The sequence below is a fragment of the Fusarium tjaetaba genome, assembly GCF_013396195.1.
Source record: "Fusarium tjaetaba strain NRRL 66243 chromosome Unknown NRRL66243_c0000326, whole genome shotgun sequence".
NCBI lineage: Eukaryota > Fungi > Ascomycota > Sordariomycetes > Hypocreales > Nectriaceae > Fusarium > Fusarium tjaetaba.
In genome coordinates, this window is record NW_023501522.1 from 25,309 (window position 1) to 48,966 (window position 23,658).

The following is a 23,658-nucleotide window of genomic DNA, read 5'->3' on the forward strand; positions in this document are numbered from 1 at the left end:
AACGTCGTCCTAATTCATCCCCCTGTCGTCTTGGCTGGGAATCATTCGAGGTTGTCTGCATATTTCAAACCCAAAATTCACTGTTTTCGACTTGTTTGTTAATTCTCTGTTCTTTTTATTTATTTTACTTTTGTCACTCAATCAGTGTGGCACGTCGTTTCTGGGTACGAGGCATCCAGGACCAACCGCGGAAGGGTTCTCCGCGCATGCTACAGGGCGTTCTGGACCGGGGGATTTTGGGAAGACAAATGTGAACATGGTGCGACTTGTATAGATTCAATCTAGTATTAGAGGTGGCAGTTTGGTGTGAAATTCTAACTGGGTTTGAAACCAACCTTTTGGTTTGATTGTTGATACTCGTAACATGGGCCAAACGTTGCTCAACGGGCGACTTCCGAAGGAAACTTGACTTGTTCCAGTCGGTTCAGCGATAGGACCATATGTCTTTCCCCTGCTTAAAGTCTTTCGGGGACGAATTTGCGTGCCTCATTTGCTGGTTGCTCAAATCAGCTTCGGGCAAATATAAACTCGCTACAAATGCAGAGAAAAGATTCGAGATCGGGGGCCAAATTTTTTTACATGAACTGCTTCGACATCATAAGGAACACTGACGTGTAGCCAGTAAGTATTAGCACGAAAGGGAGGCCTCTGTTGTCATGGTTCATTCATGATCAAGACCTTTTTATTCAAGACTTGGTGGCGGGATGTTTTCACAAATTCCTTTAACGCGTAGATTCATCTCGAGCAACAGTGGTCTCTTGGACCGCGGGAGGGGAGAAGAAGAGTCATTCAGGGCATATTATCTGTTCATAATTCCAAAGTCACTACTATAAAGCTAAGCCATCATCCATTCAATTGGAGGCGTCTTCTTCCAACTAACCAGTCTCCATGTCCCAACTCAGAATGACACCAAAATATCAATCTAAAAGAACTAAATACCACGTCCAGGCTGGCCGTCAATATAGTAAAGAGCAATACGCGCTCGCCATTTCCTGCGTTTCCGGGGAATTCCTTGCCCCGTCACTCACATTCGACTTCGTCCAACGACGAGGTGAACGCTTCAGATCGCAGGCAAAGGCGCATCACAACGACTTGCTTAACCCAAAAGTACCATCTTTAAGAGGCAAAGACAAGAGAACAGAGTTATCCTCGAGGTATCAAAATCCCCTGACGCCTTCAACACTCAAAGCCCCTCCAACGCCATGACGCCCAAATGCAAGTTTCCGAGTTACGGCAAGACTGTAAAACTCAAGCGAGTGTCGCTGATTATACGAGTGATATAGGTTGCTCGTCATCTCTGCTGCTGTCTCCCAAATCGTATATGAGGTTATTGAGAATCAGTAACCCTGTATAACACTGGGCTCACCTCGAAACATCTTACTTCCTCAGAACGGCGTCATAAATGCTGACCACGGCAGTGACAGCAGCCCCCGTCAGGATACCCTTGTAGCCACCATAGATGGCGTTCTCGAGGCGCATTATAGACAGATCGTTCAGAAGACCGCCAAAATTAACGCCTTGCCCGTAAACAACGAATGAAACCAAGGCTTTGACGATGCTGAAAGTCAAGGGATCGACGACATAGTCCGCATGGCTTGGGCGAGGGCGTCCGCGCGAAGGTGGGGGGCTTGTCGCGCTCAGGTTGAAGAAGTAACCAGCAAAAGAGGGGATGATGACGCTGGTCAGTATCCAAGTCAAGGCTGGAGACCAGAAGCTAGACGTCAGAAGAAGGAACATATCGGGAACATAGACAGGGTAGTCCGATGTGCCGAGTGCGCTGATGGCGGGAATTGTAAACGCGTAAACATTGCTCAGAATTTCGCGCCGAACGTTCCAAAGCTCCCAACCCGCGACACAAAATAGGATGCTGGTGACGGTGCTGAGAGTGTCGCGAGTCGCATGACTGACCTCAGTGATTCCACTCTCCTCATAAAGTGACGAGACGCGCTGGCGCACAATACTAGTGGAGCGATCAACAGCGAGAGCAACATCAGCGGGAGTGGCTGGAAGCGCAATGCGCGATGCGACCTCGGTCAGAGAGCGGCCAGGAGTCTCGACGAGTGCTGTCGATGGAGCTTGGGGAGAAGAGGCATCGTCGCTTCTGTGGTTCAGAAAACATCATGTTAGCTTAGTTACTCCAATCGCGACGCGCGATGCATTATTTGTATCGTCGCGCGCGCGCAACTCAGAAGAGGCGCAAAACGCGCCAGAGACTCCTGGAAGACGGGAGGTCACTCACTCGGGGGTCACTTCTTCCACAGCCTTGGAGGGTCGTCTTCGAACTACCTTCAGGGCATCTTCACGGAACACTTCTTTCTTGACTGGAGATCCTTGGGCCTTAGAGCGACTGTTGAAGTAGCCAGCGAGCTCGGGGTTGGCGAGAAAGCGCGTCGAGTTCTCAGTGAGGAAGTTATCAAGAGCCACACCAAGGTCATCTTTCTTGTAGCCGTCGATACTGCATATACGTGTCAGCACAAGAGTGTTTCCTTAATCGCGTGGAGGGGTCATGATGGTAGAGTGGGCGCGTCGCAAAAGCGCTTGGACATGCTTGGGCGCAAAATAAGAACAAATAAAGATGATGCGGGCGATATTGGAGAACGAGTGGTGCTCGCGAAAAACGGCACGTATATCAGTAGACCGGGGTGGAATAAACATACTCTGAGAGACCAACAGACTCGGCAAGATTCTCGAGTTCGCCTTTCTTCTTGGTCTTCAGCCAAGAGTTGTATCTGTGGTTGGACATGTTGGTGGATAGGTTGAAAGCAAATGCGCATAAAGTGAATTTCAGCAATTGACAGGGCGTTTGTTGCAAGTGAAAGTAGAATATTTATACGGAGTGGGAGACTGGGCCACGGCCAGAAGGAGAAAGTGAAGCTGGTGATGGTGATGAGGAACAGAGGTACAAGCTCGAATGTGTTGTTTGGGGGGGGTTCCACGTTGGATGGGGGACGGCTGATGGCTGATGGCTGATGGCTGATGGCTGATGGCTGATGGGCTGGAGAAGAACGGAAGGGCCCGTGTCAAGTGTCAACAATGATGAGCGGCGGGTCCAGTCCCTTGTTTATGTTTTTTTTTACTCTCGTGTCTTCCCCTTCGATCTGATGGTCATGCCCCGCAGGAAAGGTGTGGATGGTTTTGTTGTGAGAGAAGCGCCCAATAAAAGGATGGAAATTTGGAGCTCCTAGGGGCTTCCAGCTAGGAAATAGATATCGATGCTATTGACGTTCCACTTCCATTTCTTCTAACAACTGAAGTGTAACTCGGGCCGGGGCTCTCTCGCGTAAAAAATGACCTCATTATCCGCCAGCCATAGATTTTGAAGGAGCTTCGTTCGAGTGGGGAGCTCTCTATTCCATACAATCCGATCTAGGCCGATGACAACATCTGCCACAATCGATATTATTCACGATGTCAAATTTGGGTTTTTGGCAGATGTCAGTATAAAAGATGTAGTCATGCAGGCATTAGACATCCATAGCAGTCGAGTACTGACAGTCAAGAGATGAAACAGAAAGACGATACGGGTTGTAACTTGATCATCAGTGCTCACACTCAAATCAGCGATGGACATGTGCCGGTCAGGCTGGTTAAGAGAGGACGAGCAATAATTATGAGCTGAATTTGAACACATGGCCAATGGAAGTGTTCCCACGATGCCTGCATAATACATCCATACTAAACTCGTGATTGGAGCTGAGATGCGGTTCCAAGTTGTGTTGATTGGACTACACCACTTGGCTCAAGGTACAGGACAGTCCTAGCATTGATATTTGTTAGCCGAGCTCTGAGGGCACGAATGGATTTATATGCTACTACCACCAGCATATTTGATCTAGTATAAGTGTGTTTTCTTCGTGTTGCTGCTCGACTGAGCTTTGGCGTAGTTATACCTACTTCGCGCTTTGCCTCTCGGTTCATTTGCTCATCACTAGCTCAATATTCTGTAGCCAACTCCAGGAAGTACTCCTTGATCAAAAACACAAGCGTAGCAATGATCCCTTGCTAAGAAATCCGTCAGCCAAGGCGTGATCTTGGCCCTTCGTTGAAAGGAGATGGACGAGTCTACCTCTGGCCGAAAGGGATGTGTGCTTGTAGCAGGGCTCCTAAATTCTTCATCTCGGGGCTGGCACCCTCTGAACCTGTTGGTCTTGCTATTGATTCCTGGCTCTTTCGATACCACAGCTCGGAGACCCATTCGTCAATGTCGTCTTTGCCTCCGTTAATCAGGCTTGGTCGTCCCGGCCACCACCGTGGATTACGGTACGACGATATGAATGAAGACTTCTTTGCGGTACTGAGTTGTCTGCCAGCTCCAACAACTAAGCTGAGGCACATCTGCCTTCTCTCATGTCCTGCAGCTAGCAAACCTAATAAAGGTGTTTCCACGAACATCATCCTGTGTTATTGTCCCTTTTGTGCAGCTCTGTGCCTTGCGGGCGAGAACCGACATCAGTACTACAGCTAGATCTTTCAGCCAGCCCATGAGGCCCATGCCATCTATACTCTCAGCTTGGCAGGCTTCAATAATCTTTTCGTCGATCAGCTTCTGCATATACTAACCAAACTCTCAGGAAGATTTTGCCGCAATTTGAGTCCTCGCGAGCGGCAACAGCACTATTGTTGGTTAGCATTGATGATTTAACATAGCTTCGTGCTGCACTTAAAGAGAAGCCAGTATGTTCAGGGGAAGCATAATAATATTCTTCGAAGCGGTTGCAACCTACCTACCTTAGTAGGTAGGTACCTAATGGTCGCAGCAATACAATGGACTTAAGAGATCCATACTTACCTAGTCATCTTTGGGTCAGCTTTTGAGGGCAGTGACTACCTTACCCAGGCGATATTCCGTAGACTTCAAATCCGGGAAATGCGAAAACATTCGTCGTCTGCCTCATTCTATTTTGGTTGAGTGAAGTGATGGTACCGCTATCCCTCCCGCCAGTTCCGTCGACATTTCTACCAGTACTTGGGCCTTTTGAATTAAAGCTCTGAGTAAAATGGCAGTATCGATTTTGAACGAACCCTGTATTGCTTTTCTTTGTACCTCCAAGTCCCCCCTTCGACGGCAAGGACATCATCGCTGGATTGACGTAGTTTCTCATGTTTCGATGCACACTTTATAATATGCTCTTGTCGAGAACATATTTTCCGAATAGCCTCGGCATTGCAGGCCACCAGGAACAAAATCCCTGGTGACTCTACAAGAAAAATGTCTCTTCTGCTGGTGAACCCTTCATGCCCTTCACGATAAGGGACCTTAAGTGTGAAGACTCTGGGAAGCTATCGTGTTAGCAACAGCCTAAACACGACACCGTCTACTTACTCGAGCTAATATCCCTACCAGGACTGGACTTTGATGGTTAACGGACGAAGCTGCAAAACCAATGAGTAAGCTGCAAAACTTGTGAAGGCTATGGGACGCTAGAACAATATAGAATAGAACGTACGAGCAATACTATAATACCCGCCATTTTGTTTTCAAAGCACAGTGGCTGTCTGGATATTACTCATAAATGTATATATAATACACGGGATAGTTGTCTAAATTGGCAATATAAATGCCTAGACAATTGGCTGATTACAAGTGGAGTATAAGTTCTTGTATAGGGTAACCTCAATCGTATTGACGGAACTAGGTCTGCTGCTGAGTTAAAAAGTACAGGCCTGATGAGGTAGGTGTCTGCAATATTGCTATTGAGGGTGACGGGCAGGCAACAATAGAAACCGAAAGGATCGGGGTTCGTATTTGGTGAAGGAATCCTGGGTCTGTCTTTTGTCCTCCTGTGCATTGGGTAAGGCGCTGGCCACTGCAACTAACACGTCGACTTACAGTATGAATGGCTATCATTGATGATACAAGTTTAGCATCTAGACCTAGGTGCGTCAGTTGAAACTGGTACGATTTGTTTCTTGGTCAACTCCAGTTGCTCATGCTGCAGGTAGGCAAAGACAGAGGACATGTTTTTGTCAATATTTACTATATGGCTGGGGACAGTAAGATTAAACTGAGCTTGTACTGATCAAATCATAGGTCTAATAGAGAACTTGAGATGGTATTGGTCACAATGGGTAACAGTACTACACTACGGTAACAGTGGGTAAAAAGGTGATTTGACTGTGCAAGAAGAGATCATAATAACTGAAGGACATGAATCTGGTTGAAGAGTACGAGACATGGCAGCACCTGTGGATGTAATTCATGTAGAAGCACCAGGACAATTGACTATATATGCTTAGTATTCTACGAGTCAATACATTAGTCGTTTCCACGCGCATCTTCGTAGAGCGACAGGGACGAGAAGAATATAGGACAGCTTTCTTCTATACGTACCTATATAAAGGGTCATATCAACCTCCAGAGGCGATTTGATTAATTTTAACATTAATTTCCTCTGACCTAGGTATAGTATGGGGCATCCAGGGCCCGAATAAGCCGTTGGAACCATCGTGATCAAGACACCGTTAAATGATTAACACTGAGGTCATAGAATAATGACAAATACCGTTCAAGTCGCAGCTACAGAAAAGTTATGTATCAACCCAATGCTGATCGCCATTTCACCCTGAAACCCATCCATAAGGTAGGTACTTAGGGAGGTATTTTATATGAGGATCTGGTCAAGATGCGTACATGGCGGTCATGGATGGAAGCTATCTGCCAGACTATAAGATCCTGAAACCCACGCGTCTAAACGCCCGCAGCGCCTCCGACCTCAGTACTGCTTTCCGCACCGCAGGTGCTCCGTACCTATGTATAAATAAGGATGCTCTAATTAACGCCTATACCGCTTCTAGTTTAAAGCTTACCGGGTAGACTCGAAATTCAGTGGAGCTCGATTCTTGCTTGTCCATCTCAACGCGCAGCGAAGCCTGGACAGATCTTCCATCCGCGACTGACTTGACAAGGGTTAGGTTGCTTGTCTCCCGAAATTTTGGTACATGGACCTCGATTAATAAAGGGTGTCAAACTCCCTCTGAACCCGATATTTACTGTCCGACACAAGTCTCGTGACGGCGTCAATAACGCTGTACAGCAAACACTTTTCGACTACAGTACTGAAATCCTCTCGCCTGTTCCACCATTCACCCTTCTTCATCGACCGCTTGTTTAGTTCGTCACCACCCTTGGCCGCGCGACCAACATACGTGCGTGCGACGCTTGAAGACCCCCTTTACGAACCACACACTCTGTACTTCCCTGTGACAAAAGAACGACCGCACCTAGATCGCCATTTCCAAGTTTGATTATTTTCCGTTCCTTTCAGCATGTTTTACGTGGCTGCCACAGTTGAACACATAATACCTTTTTTCAGCTTGCACGTTGTCCTTGCCAATTAGGTGGTATAGGATAAGACTACCACCAGACCTTCGAATCGACAGCGACAACTCGTCATGACGCAACATCGACCAGATGGGGATGTCTCCCCCATGGACATCAGTCCTCGTTCAGTTTCCCCAGAGAACCCGAATCTCCAACCTGGTCCCCCATCTGTTTCCAAATCAACCTCCGATACTCTCCTACCTCCTGTCGGTCTTAAGATCACAACCTTGTCAAACCCTCCAGGGTCGACCAAAGAAACGAAGCCAGCTCCAAACGAATTGGCTTCCGGTCACGGCAAGGCACCTTTATCAGCCATACCGAGATCCACCCCAGCTTCAACCAAGTCGCTCAAGGACCATGGCATCAGCGACCGAGACTTTGGCCTGGCCGTTGACGGTGACGGACAAGACAATAGTCAGGCGCCCTCGAGGCCGAGCATACAGTTCACCCGCCCAGATGGCGTCGATACACCTCCAACATTTATGCGAGGTAATTCATGGGAAGAGCCAGAAACCCCAGGCAAATCTCGTGGTGCCTCATTGATGTCCAAACTCAAGGCTCTCACCAACAATAGTGGCGTGTCGACACCAAAGTCATCTACTGTAGCTGGACCTTTGAGTCAAGGCAATCAATCAAACATCAACTCTCCGACGCGACCGAGCCGTGGAATCCCTGGTACTTTGACAGAGGAGGACACTGACGCCGATGCCGACGCCGAGGAAACAGCCGATGAGGGCAGCCCCGGAGACGGCAAATCAAAGAAAAAGAAACAGAAGAGGAGGATGCGCCGCACAAAGAAGGCAACCAATTCTACACCCGGAACGCCTCGGCGCTTTGTGAGCGACATCGATGTGTTGGAGAGCTTCGACCAGCTGGTTAAGCGCCGTGCAAGTATGCCCGATACAACTGTCCCTGAGTATGGTGTCTCTGAAGGCGAAGGCAGAGACCGCTTGGGCATGGCTTTCCGTAGAGGAAACTCTTGGATGACTTCGGCTGTGCGACACCATGGCGAGGAAACTGATGAAGTCGAGAGCCCTGGAGCGGTCGGACGACGAACAGGTCATGTCCGCCGAATTACCGTTTTTGGTGGTGGAGGGGTTTCGGATGGTGATGCTATGACACCTCGACGTCCCTTCTTCACTTCTGAACGTGCGTCTACTTTCGGTGCTCAGAAGTGGAAGCAAGTCAAGAACACACTCAAACTCCTTCGACAGAAGAAAGAAGACCGTTTTGACTATTTTAAATCGGCTGAGTTGATGGCCGAACTAAGGGCTGGTGCTCCTGCCGTTCTTATGCTTGCTAGCATGATACAAAGAGATGAACACGGGAATAAGAGGATCCCGGTTCTTCTTGAGCAGCTCAAGCTTCGCATTACCGATAGCTCTCCCATGGAGGATGACGACAAGGACCGACACTGGCTATTCACTATAGAACTGGAATATGGCAGCGGACCGAGTAGAATGAGTTGGACTGTAACTCGAACGCTTAGAGATATCTACAATCTACATTTGCGTTACAAGTTTGCTATCAACAACGACAAGTACATGCCAGGGCGCATGGACTTGGGTGGCCGGCCGAAGCAACCCAAATTTCCATATTCGGCCTTCCCCTATCTTCGCGGTGCTCGCAAGAAGGGAGAAGAAAGCGACGAAGAAGACCAAGCCAGGGTTCGCGGAGAAGAAGAGACAGCTGGCGAGGGTACAGCAACTGAAGCAGCAGGAGACGGCATTTTCAGTGACCACGAAAATCCCGGTGGCCTCCCACGAAGGAAGTCTCGCAATTTCCTGGGAATGGGCCCGAGGCGCAGATCCACAGGCATTACCGATCCTGGGGATATGTCCAACCCAGAGGGTCCAGGAATGCCTGCTATGGACATGGCAACGAGGAGACAACGTTATGTTGAGAAGCAACGGCGTATTCTTGAAAAGTACTTGTCTGAGATGATCAGATGGTTAATGTTCAGAGCTGACAGCAACCGACTCTGTCGCTTTCTCGAACTCTCGGCACTTGGCGTTCGCCTCGCCGCCGAGGGTAGTTACCACGGAAAGGAGTGTTACCTTCATATCCAACCTTCGAAGGGTCTAGACTTTCGCCGTGCTTTGACACCAGCCAAGGTTATCTCTCGACACAGTCGGAAATGGTTCCTTGTACGGCAGAGCTATATCGTCTGCGTAGAGTCCCCCGAAAACATGAACATTTTTGATGTGTACCTAGTCGATTCGAAATTCAGTATTTCCTCGAAGCGAAGTAAGGTCAAGGCGATTGGCTCCGCTGAGAAGAAGGCTGAGATCGATTTGACCGTGGAGGCACCCCCTGACAAACATCACACTATGACCCTTCGCTCATCCGAACGCAAGGTCCGCCTCTTCTCCCGCAACCAATCTGTGATGAAGCAGTTTGAGGACTCCATCAACCAGATGCTCAAGCAAACACCATGGTATCAGAACAAACGATTTGACAGTTTCTCTCCTGTGCGAAATCATGTATTTGCCCAATGGCTCGTCGACGGCCGCGACTATATGTGGAACGTTTCTCGAGCTATCAATATGGCCCGCGATGTTATTTACATCCACGATTGGTGGCTAAGCCCCGAGCTGTACATGCGCAGACCAGCAGCTATCAGCCAGAAATGGCGACTGGATAGACTGCTGCAGAAGAAAGCTAGAGAAGGGGTTAAAGTCTTTGTCATAGTATACCGAAACGTCGAAGCTGCCGTTCCGATAAATTCCGAGCATACCAAGTTGTCATTGTTGAACCTCCACCCTAACATCTTTGTACAACGGTCCCCCAACCAATTCAAGAAAAACCAATTCTTCTTCGCTCATCACGAGAAGATCTGCATCGTGGATCACGATGTAGCCTTTGTTGGAGGAATTGATTTGTGCTTTGGACGATGGGATTGTCCTCAGCATCCTATCGTCGACGACAAACCAACTGGATTTGAGATGTCTGAGACACCTAAGGATGCAGAGCATTGCCAGTTATTCCCCGGAAAGGACTATTCAAATCCTCGAGTGCAGGACTTCTTCAGGCTCAACGAGCCGTATGAGGAAATGTACGACCGAAGCAAGGTACCTCGCATGCCCTGGCATGATGTTGCTATGCAAGTTGTTGGCCAGCCTGCAAGAGACTTGACGCGCCACTTCGTCCAGCGTTGGAATTATCTTCGCCGAGGACGGAAGCCTACACGCCCGTTACCGTTCCTGCTCCCCCCGCCGGACGCTAATGTAGATGAGTTGAAGGAGCTGGGTCTAACTGGCACTTGCGAAGTCCAGATTCTCCGATCTGCCACCACTTGGTCATTGGGGATCGAACAGACTGAGCACAGTATTCAGAATGCATACATCAAAATGATCGAGGAGTCAGATCATTTTGTCTATATGGAAAACCAGTTTTTCATTACCAGTACTGAGGCATATAACACCAGAATCGTGAACCGTATCGGCGACGCTCTTGTTGAACGAATCATACGGGCTCACGAGAATGATGAAGACTGGCGTTGCGTTATTGTTATTCCTCTCATGCCTGGGTTTCAAAATACAGTCGATGAGCAGGAGGGTACAAGTGTTCGCCTGATCTTGATGTGTCAGTACGCTAGTATTTGTAGAGGCGAACAGTCTATCTTTGGCAGGCTTCGAGCCGTTGGCATTGAGCCGGAAGACTACATCGCCTTCTACTCGCTTCGTCAATGGGGAGTCATGAGTAACGATGTCCTTGTCACCGAGCAGCTCTACATCCATGCCAAGACAATTATCGTTGACGACCGTGTCGCCCTTATCGGCTCCGCCAATATCAATGAACGATCAATGCTTGGCAGTCGTGATTCGGAGTGTGCTGCGATCGTTCGAGATACTGATATGATCAACTCGACAATGGCTGGAAGACCTTACCAAGTTGGCCGCTTTGCTCACACACTCCGACTCCGACTGATGCGAGAACATCTCGGCCTCGACGTTGACGAAATACTTGAGCAAGAGCGCCAGGCAGAGCTGGACCGTCAAGATTTTGAGAAAGAGATGGAGGATATATATAACGAAGAGAATGGTGGTCCTGCCGATTCCTCAAAGCTTTCACCGAAACGCCCCGATCACCTACGCATTCCAAGTATCAACCATGATCTAGATGCTGCAGTTGAGATTAAAGACGACAGTAGCAGCAGCAGCAGCAGCAGCAGTAGCGACAGTAATGCAGAAGTGGATAGTACTGTCATCAATCAAGCAGAGGATAAGGTGAAGCATGAGCTGGACGTTACCGGTTATGGGCCTGACCGTTGGAAGACTGCCGAGAAATCTGGCCTTGATGCCGGCCGCGATTCTGTTATCATCAACGGACGCGAAGTCCTTGTTAGCAATATCAGTAATGAAGGCAAGGGAACACTGCAATCACCCAAGGAAACACAGTCACACATTCCCCAGCCCGATAATCGATATCTGGACCCAGGAAACCACAACGACAGCCTCCCCCCTGTGCCAGCTCTAAATCGTCGCACTACAGATCAACTTGGCCTGCCCCGTCCCGCACAGCTGCCGTCTTTGCCGATAAGCGACGATACTGACATTGGCGGCCCTCCACTACATCTCGATCCTGAAACGGGAAAACCGGTTAATGGAGTTTTCCATCCGGTGGCCGCAGATATTCATTTAGCACACATTGACAAAGACTGTATGGTAGATCCAGTCAACCCCAACTTTATTGACGAAATTTGGAACCGGGCTGCTCAAAACAACACGAAGCTCTACCGCCGAGTGTTCCGTTGCATGCCGGATTCCGAAGTGAGCACTTGGGCAGAATATCGAGAGTACACGACCTACGGCGAGAGGTTCCGGGCAAGCATGGAAGGTGGCCGATCAAGAGGTGAAGACTCGGAATTTCCTCCATCCTCGAGACATCGTGGATCCACTGCGGGTGGTGTTGGTGTTAGTGCACCAGGACCAGAGGTGATGGCCAAGGCCGTTGAAACTGAAGCGGAGAAGGCAATCGGAAGAATGGTCGAGAAGCTCCCTCTTGGCCACCATGAGGAGGATAGAATCAAAATCGTCATTCCTGACGAGAGCCAGCGTGATGCTGATGAAAAACAAGCAATGAAAGACGGCGATGCTATATCATCACGACCCACCACTGGGCTGGAGAATGAGAATGGTCCTGATGCACATCAACATACAGAGGCACCATCTCCAGTCTACTCGCCGGGAGACACCCCATTCCCTGCCTTCGATGGAGGCAGTAGTGGAAGATACCTGGACCCGCAGACAGGTACCAAGGACAGAGAGAGGCGCACTACTTTTTCGACGCTCGAGAAACCATCCTCAAGAGATACTAATGCCCCTCCACCGGGGCAGTTTGGCTCAGTGAAACGCAGACGCCGTGCAACTACTAAGAACAGCCGACGTGGTTTTAGTATTGACGACATGCCATCACGGGGGCAGGCTGAAGAGCTTTTAAATATGGTCCAGGGCACTATCGTGCAGTTCCCTTATGATTGGCTCCTTACGGAAGAGCAAAACGGGAACTGGGGTTACCAAGTCGATGGCGTTGCCCCCTTGGCAATTTAGTAAGTCCAGCTCTTCGAATGTACGGCAGAATACTGACAAAATAAAGCAACTAGCAGTGACCCTGACCCTGCTGTCCTGCAGATGGTGTATTCTGACTCTAACTTTGCAAAAGGCATGGCAAGGAGTTTGACCAGGTGGTTTTGCACTTTGTTCATGGGAAGCATTCGACAAGCGCGGCCATCCTCTCTCACACGCGCTTGTTTCTTTCTATCTCGTAGTTCCTACTCATACATGTTTACCCATGGAGCCTCGCGTAGGCTTATATTACAATTATAATACATTTGATTCGTGGCTTCAAACCTTTTCGCTTACCCAGATAGCACCTCGGCAACCTGCGCGGATGACGCCAGTGAGAAGCCAATGAGGTTCTGCCTTTTGTGCATCATGCGCTACCGCATGATCGAGATGCTCCAGTTCTTCGTCTCGTATCACTCTGAGGGTTTTGACAAGATCTGATAGCTCCTCGCCCACTTCGTAGCCCTCGGCTTCCCATTGCGTAACCATTTCCAACAATGTCCGAATTTGTTCGTTGTAGTGGCCACCAATCTCTGTCTCGACAGCTTCTGTACAAGCCATCGCAGCTTCGTAACCGAGCATAGCAGTAGACCAGCCCAGACCGGTGGCCATGACGGACCACAAAGGATACAGAGCAGTAGGGCGAATTCGATGCTTGTGAATGAGGCCATTGAAGGTCTTAAAGTGACCGTCTTCTTGATCATACATGTGCGCCATCAGCTTGCGAAGATGAGGCTTTGATCGGAGAAGGATGGGTGACTGGGCAGCATAAATGAGGACTGCAGCAAGTTCACCAGCTTGGTTGACACGAAGCTACCAGTATATCAGTCACCAATCAAACGAATTTGTGTGGGAGTCCTACAGCTGAGTCAAGAAAATCACGTTGCTCCTGGGTGAGTGCTTTGAGCTTCTTGGGAGACCCAGACGTTGAATCTGAGGCTGGAGCCGTGGCGATGGTGCGAACACATGGCTTGTAAAGACTAGATGTTGATCGCACGAGAAGAGAGCGTAAAGGCTTGGCAAGTGACCTAGATAAAGACATTATTGTTACACAGAGATTGACCTACTTCTCAATCATCAATTGATGGCGGGCCCCAAAATCGAATGATGAGCCTGGACATTCTCGGTGAGCAGGCCGCTCACCGAGAGCGGACTAAAGCTTCCCCGATAGTCCCGTCGCACCAGCCACACACGTGCAGCAGTATGACATAACCTTGGCCAATGAGGTGTTGGGTGGAAACCACGAATTCAGAACAAGCTGCTCAAGGAGAAGCTATTGTGCACTTCTGCTTTACGCACAATCCTCTTCTCTTCCATCCACTTTCGCCTCTTTCATCGCTCAATCCCCGCGCGCACGATTACGCATCTCCCTCGACCCCTTTCCCTCGCCAAATTCCTACCCGGTTCACCTAATACGCGTAGAACGCGGTTGCGCCTGGGGATACGATTGTTGTCTTTGAAAGCCATTGCGTTCTGTGCCGTTGCTGGCTCACCACAAGGCCGCCATGTCTGACGTTGACGACGAGCTTCTCGCTCTCGCAGGTGGGGATTCCGATGATGAAGCCTCCGGCAACGAGAGCAGGGGCGGATCGCCATCGCCGCCTCCAGCGAAAAGAAGTGGTTCCAAGAAAGGGGCGGGAAAGAAGTCGCGACGAGGAAACAATGACTCCGAGGAGGAGGGCGAGGCGTGAGTGATGTTCCTCAAAATTGATAGCATGATGATCTGGAGCTTGAACACTGTCCTGGCCCCCTAATCCGCATCCTGTTTGCGGCTCCTCCAGATCACTGTGATATCCTTGCAGTATGCTGACCCATCGCGATTTAGGTCTGCGCCAGGAACGCCAAACTCTCTTGAGTCCGCTCCTATGGATGAATCTGACTCCGACGACGAACCATCGCGAGGTCGAGCAGCGGCAGCAGAAGACGACGATGAGGCCTACCCAATTGATGGTCGATACAAGAGTCAGAAGGAAAAGGCAGAGATCATGGCCTTGCCGGAACTCGAACGAGAGCAGCTTATCGCTGAGCGTATGACGGACATAGAGCGTCAGCGACAGAACCGCCTGCTCCGTCAGATGGTAAGCAACATGGAGAATGAGGAGCGCAAACAGGTCAAAAAGAAACGCAGTGCTGGAACTGCGGAGCTGGAAGATGGCGATCGAAAGGCATCACGGCCGCGCACAGAGAGCAAGAGGGAGACCGCGATGGACTCTTTGCGCCAAGCTAAGGCAGAGAAAGCACGTCGACGGGAGGATCTCGAGAGACGGAAGGATAATTACTCTCCACGCAGACGCAACTCTGGGGCAGAGGACAGTGACGATGACTATAATCGCGGACGCTCCCCAACTCCCGATGCCGACGAAAATCGCGACCAACCGCCAGCTGAGTTACGCGATTATGAACGAGTTCGATTGGGGCGAAACGAGTTCGCTCAGGTCTGCTTTACCCCTGGATTTGAGCAGGCTATCACTGGATGTTATATACGTATTGCTCTTGGGCCGCATCCTGAAAGTGGCATTGAACAGTATCGCATGGCAGCCATCAAAGGTTTGTAACAATGAGTACAATACAGCAGCAGGACTAACATTTTTCATAGGCTTCACGACCAGTCGCCCATATGCTCTTCAGGGGCCCAACGGCGCGTTCGTCACAGATCAGTATGTCAAGGCGGCGCATGGTAAGGCAATCAAAGAGTTTCCTTTCATCGCTGCCTCAAGCGGAAAGTTCACAGAGGTACGTTGAACTGGAACTACTCTATTGGGTTGATACTGAACTGGCACCACAGAACGAGCTCAATCGATACAAGGTCACATGCCATAATGAGGGCGTGACACTCCCAAGCAAGGCTTACCTTATGGACAAAATTGATGAGATCAATGGCCTGATCAATCATTCTTGGACCACAGAGGAAATCAAGGCTCGACTTGCACGGATAAAAGAGCTGAAAAGGCGATTTGACCCCGCCGAGCGAGAACGCATATCCCACTTACTCGAGGAAGCAAGACAACGTGGTGAGCACGATAAGGCCGAAGAGTTACAGGAGGAGCTCGACAACCTTGGTTCCCAGCGCTTAGCATTTAGGACGAGTCTGGGCTCCTCGAAGCACAACGAAGTACCCAAGGCCCAAACTGAGCAAGATCGACTGGCTGAGCGTAACCGAGAGAACCGGCGATTGAACGCGGAAGCTGTACGAAAGGCCCAGTTGAAGGAGAAAGCGAAGTCGAAGGAGATCGAGGCAGCCCTCAAACGTGGTGAAACCTACCAAGGTGACATGTCAAGACGACTTAGGACCAAGGCCAAGTTCGTTTATGATGCTAACGAGAAAGTGGAACAAAAGCCAGCGGCCAACGGTAGCGGGACCAACACTCCTGGGGCTAGCACACCGAAGGCGACCTCCAAATCCCAACTACTACCTCATCTTGCAAAGCTGCAGGAGGAGAAACACAAGGAGAAGGGAATCCCTACTATACATAAGCCGCTGATGGATGACGATGTGATTGGGTCACTAGACCTGGATATTGACGTTGAAATCTGAAAGGGAATACAAAGACAGGGGCGGGGCGTCATGAGCAGCGTTTGGGTTGTTGTTGTCCTTTACACAGTGCGTTACGGCTAGAACCAAGAGACGGGGCAGGGCGGATTACTCCATATCTTAACACAGAGTTTACTTGAGCCCAAGAGGATTTGTGACCAGGTAGAGCTTGGTGGACGTCCAGTCACTATAATTCTGATGATCCATGGGCTGCTGTGCCGTGGTTGATACGTTGGCATGCTGTGACGGCTAGACCCAAAGGGCAGTTCTGGTATGAATGACCGCATATGTTGATTGTGAACACGCAAGGCTGGCAAGGTTGATGGGCGCATTGGCGCCAATTGTGAGTCTGGCGTAGTCCAGAAAGCCAGCAAGTTGTCCAAGTTTTATTGTTTGTCTTCAAAGTCAAGCGTTACCTAGGCCAGTAGTGACATCACTTTCTGTTGTCAATCATCACATCTCGTCTACTATTTATCCAAGCTCCGGCGGTCTCGAAGGAAATCAAACTTGCCCTGCATCCTTCTGAGAACATGGTAGGCCATCATCAAAGTCTCAGTCAGGATAACGAGGGCTACCATCTCAGCCTTCTTCCTTATCCTTTCAGTGAGAGCCAGCTTTGGTCTGACGAGCTTGCCATCCATCTCGTTCTCGAACCTTTCGCACATCTCGAGGTACAAACCAGGATTGTCAGTGATGACACCATCTATCAAGGCAGGCCCCTCGATCTTTCCATTGCGGCGCCGTGGATGACACAGATTCTGACGGATACACCATTCCATGTGGCGAGGTTCGTTGACCGTCCACGTCATAAGAAGCTTATCAGTCTTTCCAAGTTCGCGTAAGAAGAGTCTTCCTGATGGACCGATGAGAGTCTTGTGGTTGAGATTGAAGCCGAGGTTGGGCACGCGCAGAAAGTGGTGTGAATATAAGAGGGAGGTGCTGATATGGGCCAATGGATAGGTTGGAAGTTGACTACGCGCAGCCTGTAGGAATGATGCCTGTTGAAGCATGTCAGCTGCAACATCATCAAGGCGTCTATGTGAAAGTGTAGAAACTGTGCCAGGGGCGTCAGCTTAGCTAAGTAGGCAATGCAGCTTACATTCCAGCATCCCAGAATAATACGTTGATCCCATGGCACAGGTGCCTGGACGGCGTCTAAATCCCTCGCAATTGCAGCCATCAACTCTGCCGGGTCATCGTCCAGCTGGGGGGCCTGCATTAGCTTCCGTCTTATGACACATGCTTGAGCTTGAGCTTGAGCTTGAGCAGATGCAGATGCAGCGGACCTTGATATCTAAAACCACCCAAATGTCTTGCATTTCCGGCTGGATTAACCACTGAAGGAAGTCTTTGAGCCGCGGCATAGGTTCATGAGGCTCGGCTACTGTGCGTAGAGTGCTGAGATACTCCCACGAGCACTCTCCAATGCGAGCTTCAATGCCAAAGCAGCGTTTGAGGGATGCATCCTGCCCAAGTGTCAGACGAGCTGAGCCAAGGCAAGGCAAGATAAGTAAGCCAAGTTGTGATGTAGATACTTAGCATGCAATGTCACGGAGAAGAGCGAACCACCTACTGCTCCAACTTACATGTGATATCACAGCAACGCCATCGGCCGAGATATGAATATCGGTCTCTATCGCATGAGCACCAGCTTTGACTGCACCTCGGAAGGCGGCCATGGTGTTTTCAGGCCAGTCAAGCTTTGCGCCGCGATGAGCAATTGCCTGTGGGAGTCGCCGAGAAGGATCTCGTGGTGACGGTCTGGCGGCGGCCCATGGCGCTGTTATGAAGGGAGTTTAGCGGTGTTGCAAGAGGCTTCTACTGTCGTTGGCGTGTCTGACCTTGAGGAACAGGCCCTGGTTGGGCGTTGTTCTTGATTAAAGACTGTCGCTCCGTCTCCATCGTTGATGTTTGTGGAAGCCGATTGATAAGCCAAGTTGATGAGGATTTAGCAGCGCAATAGGGACCCTGCCAATGGAATGACTGAAATGACCAAACAGATGGACGAATATTACACGCTTTCTTGTTCAGAAGAGTCCAGGTCATGGATTCGATTATGGAGACAACTCAAGACCAGGGCAATAGAGCTTTCTCCATCAGATCCACTCACTGCTCGGATGGAAACACGATAGACACGATATCAGAACGGGGTGTCGTGACAGGCTGATTCACCTCGAGACGTCATCCCGCCCCTGAATGAATTAGTACTTAACGTACCTAGGTAGCTAGAGGTATTCTGCACGGCCACACTTGGGCTTCTCTAGCCTCACTTCAATGTGATTCCACTTTGACTCTCCAGACTCTATACATTTCTTCTTCAATTGGCTCGAGTGAGTCGACGATCTGAGTCCCTGAGCCATGCCTCACTGTTTGGCACGAGCTTGACATAACTGCAAGGCGACTACACTACTGTAACTTAGAATGTACGGCCGGGTCATTTCCCGAGGCACACCACACCGGCTACAGCGAATCTTGTGCCCATCCAGTTCAGACTCTTGCGACCTCTTGTCTAAGTAATGAAAAGTCTTGGGGGTAAACCTAGCATATCTTAACTAGGGCTCTAGATCAACTTATTTTGGCACCCTAATTCAAGGTCAGATCATATGCTTTCTTGCTTCTCTGACCGGGTCCTGGGTCCAACACCGGCAACGCATGTCAGACCCGGTCCAATCCTCCCTTGAGGCTTGAGCAGGCGTCGATTCTCATTTCCACGTACTGCATCTCCTGCAAGACTGGGCAGCCGGTAAACCCAGATGCATGCGATGGGCAGCTGCCAGAAAAGCCCCCTTGCCGTTGAAAGCCAACCGCCCGAGCGAATCAGCTAGGTACTCGTATCACATTTCTAAACCGCTGGACGAGTGGGCTTGTTTGTCTGCGTTCTTTTCATTCATTTGCAAGTTACGAACTAACAACTAGATGATCTAGCATGCCGTATTGCGAGGGCAGTCCTTGAACTGCCCATCATCCTTATTCCACGTCTCTGTTTCCTCTGTAGAGGATAAGAGACTCCAAAATACCGAGTATCTGACAAAACTTCACCTCCCCGGTATAATAGTTAGCCAATAAAAGTAGATCGCTCAATAGAAAAACACTCAGTGCAAGTCAATTCCCAGCCCGACTCCCATTCGTCACATCATTAAAATGCAAGTCCCCAGTATTAACTCCGTCGTTAGACCCATGTTGAATCCAAAGACTTTCTCCTGTGGTATCATTCTGTCCATCACCCTTACAAGATAGGAAACGTTTCCATATGGTCGGGCATCATGTATCCTTCATGGCCATGTTGTTGAGCCACCATGTGGTTGCGATAGTCAACGCTCTCCACGCTCAGTCCAAGTTCCGAGGGGCCGACCTCCTCACCCGAGCTAAGGCTCTCATCACTCATGCTGAGAACGCTCTGGGGAGGCTGCGGGTTATTTCCAAACTCAGCGATGCTGAAACCGCCGAGGTCCCAATTATCCGGGGGCCAATCACCACAATTGCTAACAGCGATTGCACTCTCGTTGACAAGTCCCTGTCCGCCATAGATAGCATCGTATACGTTGTTCATTCCACCATCCAATGATCCAAGTAATGTCTCCCACTCAGTCGTTGAAACCCCGTTCACCTTAGCGGCAGCAACCGAAGAGCTCTCCATCATGTGATGGGCCTGGTTTGTAGGGCCAGAATGGGAGTGTGCACGTGTCTGTTGCGGCGAAGTCGGTTGTGGTGACTGTGATGAGTGGGCAAAGGGCATGAAGTCGAGATTGCGGGACAGCGGGGAAGTCTTGCGATCTGGGTTGGGGGACATGGACATGCGATGTCCTCGCTGGAGCACGGGAACCTCGGCCTGAAGATTGTCAAATGATTGACGGCCCCGAGCACGGTAAAATTCAGGTCGCTGGTCGGCAACGCAGGGCATCGTCATGCGACGCATCCTCTCCTGGTGATCAATCAAGTTGCTCTCGCTGGCTGCAGCGGCTGGGAGCTGACCGAGGGGGTAGGCTGCCCTGCTCTTCTTCTTGGATTTGGTAACCATTCCTCTTGGTGGCGATCCTCGGTTGGAGATGGGCGCGGGGGGCATCGACGCCTCACGTGAAGTGTGCATTGGCGAGACAGCGGATTCGTCAACTTTGACCAGCATGCTAGCCACACGCTTGAAGTCCAGCGAACCAGAGCCCTCAGTCTTATCCAGGATATGAATCACGGCATTTACCAATCGTTCGTCATCGCGCATGAGTTTGCTGTCTTGCTTGAGATCAATTGAGTGGTAGAGCAGCGCCATGCCACAAACCACCAGTAGATCCGTCTTGTTCAAACAAAATGAGAAGGTCATACCGCGTTCCTCAAGCAGCTGAACAATCTGAACGATGTGCTTGCTCGACGCTCCGATTGACATCAAGGCCGAGGCTGCCTTGGAACCCAAACTAGAGCCTACTGCCGGACGATAGATAAGTGTTCGAATGTAGTAGTAGGCCAGTGCCAGTAATGGCGAGCGGCTACCAGTCACATCTGTGGATGGCTTATCTTGGACGAAGTTCAGTCGCAGATGGGTGGGCAGCTGGTCATACCAAGCATCAAGCTCACTCTCGAGAGCAGCCATCTGTTGAAGCGAAATCTCGTAGGAGCTTGAGGCGGGGTAGTTCTTCTCTAGCACCTTGGCGAGGATGCGAGTCGCACGGAACAAGGCTAGTGCACTCGAAAGGCGAGTATATTCACCAGGAAGTGTAGGCTGGAAGCCCTTTTCAGTAACATACTCGTCATCAGTATCGCACGGATACTCGGTCTGTATGTCCTCTTCTTTGAGAAGCTTGGGAAGGCCAAGAGTAGCGGCAGAAAAGCAATCGAGAGTGTAAATGGTCCAGAAGACCTTCTTTCGAGTCTCAATTGTGAGAGCACCGAAGGAGAATCTCTTCTGACTCTGGTGCAGGCCTAGGCGATGAGAGAGGCCAACGGCGATGCCCTTGTAGTGCTGTAATCGCTTGTAGTCTGCACGCATGGTGCAGTAAAGGAGAGCGAGGGACAGGCACTGTAAGGTATTCATAGTATCCTCCATGAGAATAGCATCCAGGGAGGTTTGCCATTGCTGCTCACAGGCAGCAAGCTGGGGAAGGTCAGGGTTCTCTGATGACAGACCCGCGATACTGAATACGAGGTAGAGTTGCGCGAGCTTGTGGCTGCCTTTGATCTTCTCAGGGTCGGCGACGAACTCCTCGTAGACATGGAGGAATGTGGGCTTGTGGAGGATGGGGAACAGAGGAGCCCACTCTTGAAAGTAAACATTGACACAGCGGTCAGAGAAGAGACGAGGAGGAAGCCTAAAAGATTGCTCTGGTGATCTGGGACCAAGGGGCTTGCAGCCTTGGATATGCAGGAAAGCCTCTGGGTTGAAGTCGGTGCTAGGTTTGCCAGTTTCTTGGATTTTTCGCTTGAAAGACTCTGTCAAGGGTGTCAGTTGAGTTGATTCATAGGAAAGGATGGAGACAAGTACCAATAAATGTTCTGCCACTAGATGCACCCATAAAGTAAGAGTCGGAATTCTCAACTCCAAGTAATAGAGGTGCAGCTTGTACGCGGAAAGTATCTTCTTTTGTGGCCAGGGCTTCATTTCGGGACTCTGGTGCAGCCGGGCTGCTGGCCGGCATTGAAGGACTTGACCGGTTGCCGTGGATCTTCGAGAGCACGTCTATCTTCTCGTCCTTCTCATCTAACAAGTCCTTGAGCTCTCGGACTTCGCTTTCTAATTGTCGCACGCGCTCCTCCAAAGATTCGGTGTAGCCACGAGGGAATGCGCGGCGGCTAAGCTTGTCGCTTGTCCGGCATTCAAAGCCAACGTTGGCACATTGAGAACATGTTGGCCTGATTCCATCACAGCGAATCTTTTTGCTCCTGCAACGATCACAAGCCTGTGCAATGCGACTCTGAGAGCTGGTGCCCACCTTGATCACCTTCATGGGAAGAATTCCGGGCATCTTGGCGGTGGTTGTTCTGCGTAGGTAGGTGAAGGGTTTGAGTCGTGTTGAGTTGATGGGACCTGGGTGGAACAAGCGGCTAAATTGCCGGAGTGAGGAGACTGGTCAGTGATGTGGGTGCCAGGGTTGCTCGTTTATTGCGGTGTTCCTTCGTAATTATACGATATTGTCTTGTGTCCTTGAAACGGTCAAATTCCGAAATGTCGAATGGTGATAGCCGAGGTCTTTGTCGAGTGATTTTAGCACCGGGACTAATAAGTGAGGACAGGCGTATTGTGATTTAGTGACTTGGTTGGTGGGGTTCTAAGACGCGGTAATGTGAAGTAGCCGGGTAAGTAGTATAGTAGGTAGGTAGGCTGTTGCTATTGGGTATCTTTAAGAGGAACGATGAGGTAGGATTGATATATAAGTATATTTATATATATATACGAGTCCAGGGGGACAAGAATAGAGATAAAAAAGAGAAATAATGGTAAAGATGCAAACGTGAAAGTGGGAAAGATGAGAGGTTTTAGATTCTTCAGGGTGGGAAAGAGCAAGATTTAGTAGAAAACGAGGGAATGGGAATGGGAATGGGGCCCGGTCGTTGACTCTTTGAGGTGTGGAGAAAGAAGTGGAAATCCTGGGGGAGGTCCAGGGACAGTGGAGAGGCCAGTCAGTGCTAGCCTAGGCCAGGCCAGCCATGCTTGTTCTCGATTAACCTGGTCGACCTTCAGCAATGAACGAACGAGACACCATGAGAAATCTGGGGATGGGGGCGTGCTCTTGGCATCCTTGATCATGTCAGTCCCGGTCCATGGGCCTGGGCAGGCGTGGATGATGACGATGGATACAGTGCACGACTTTATGATACCACTTCGCTCTTCAGGGACTTAGGAGTCTGCCGTACTGTAGAGGTGTAAATGCCGAGAATCAAATGGTAAGGTGATGATGCCCTCTTGCACAGCGAATACCAACTGAAGGCCTACCTGTTACAGTGCGAGAGCATGAGCGGCTCCCACTGGGGAAAATATGCATGTTGGCTCGATTCAACTCGCTCACCTCACCACTCTGTCTAGCAACGCTGATTCACACCCTTCCAAAAACGACATTCGAGAGGTACCGAAATATACTATTCGCTAACGAGTTAAGCTGAGAGGTACATGGAGTACATACAGCCGCAGCGGCCATTTAGCACCATTAAGTGTGTGAGTGAGATGCTGTGCTTGGGGGTGTGCGATGACATCCAATCCGCTTTAGTGGGGGCGTGTAGAAGAAAACGTGGGCTTGAGCATTGATACTACAAAT

The 23,658-nt window shown here is 50.0% G+C and overlaps 6 protein-coding genes across 6 annotated transcripts; 2 read left to right on the plus strand and 4 right to left on the minus strand.

Annotated features, from left to right (window-relative positions):
• Positions 1-1,377: 1,377 nt before the first annotated feature.
• Positions 1,378-2,743, minus strand: FTJAE_12218 (uncharacterized protein; the record flags this gene model as incomplete). Its single annotated transcript, XM_037345241.1, has 3 exons — positions 1,378-2,101; positions 2,240-2,455; positions 2,658-2,743. 3 exons carry the CDS (start codon positions 2,741-2,743, stop codon positions 1,378-1,380), a joined length of 1,026 nt encoding a protein of 341 aa, XP_037200740.1.
• Positions 2,744-7,392: 4,649 nt separating this feature from the next.
• On the plus strand, positions 7,393-12,873 carry FTJAE_12219 (phospholipase D; the record flags this gene model as incomplete). The annotated part of the gene is made up of 1 exon (XM_037345242.1): positions 7,393-12,873. The coding sequence occupies one exon, from the start codon at positions 7,393-7,395 to the stop codon at positions 12,871-12,873; it is 5,481 nt and encodes a 1,826-aa protein (XP_037200741.1).
• A 294-nt stretch (positions 12,874-13,167) lies between these two features.
• On the minus strand, positions 13,168-13,930 carry FTJAE_12220 (ubiquinone biosynthesis monooxygenase Coq7; the record flags this gene model as incomplete). Its single annotated transcript, XM_037345244.1, has 2 exons — positions 13,168-13,701; positions 13,751-13,930. The coding sequence occupies 2 exons, from the start codon at positions 13,928-13,930 to the stop codon at positions 13,168-13,170; spliced, it is 714 nt and encodes a 237-aa protein (XP_037200742.1).
• Positions 13,931-14,393: 463 nt separating this feature from the next.
• On the plus strand, positions 14,394-16,423 carry FTJAE_12221 (Pol II transcription elongation factor; the record flags this gene model as incomplete). The annotated part of the gene is made up of 4 exons (XM_037345245.1): positions 14,394-14,575; positions 14,714-15,435; positions 15,485-15,621; positions 15,674-16,423. The coding sequence occupies 4 exons, from the start codon at positions 14,394-14,396 to the stop codon at positions 16,421-16,423; spliced, it is 1,791 nt and encodes a 596-aa protein (XP_037200743.1).
• Positions 16,424-16,887: 464 nt separating this feature from the next.
• FTJAE_12222 (glycerophosphoryl diester phosphodiesterase) lies at positions 16,888-18,322 on the minus strand (the record flags this gene model as incomplete). Its single annotated transcript, XM_037345246.1, has 5 exons — positions 16,888-17,418; positions 17,520-17,633; positions 17,707-17,886; positions 18,007-18,200; positions 18,262-18,322. The coding sequence occupies 5 exons, from the start codon at positions 18,320-18,322 to the stop codon at positions 16,888-16,890; spliced, it is 1,080 nt and encodes a 359-aa protein (XP_037200744.1).
• Positions 18,323-19,646: 1,324 nt separating this feature from the next.
• Positions 19,647-22,371, minus strand: FTJAE_12223 (transcriptional activator acu-15; the record flags this gene model as incomplete). The annotated part of the gene is made up of 2 exons (XM_037345247.1): positions 19,647-21,838; positions 21,891-22,371. The coding sequence occupies 2 exons, from the start codon at positions 22,369-22,371 to the stop codon at positions 19,647-19,649; spliced, it is 2,673 nt and encodes an 890-aa protein (XP_037200745.1).
• Positions 22,372-23,658: the final 1,287 nt, after the last annotated feature.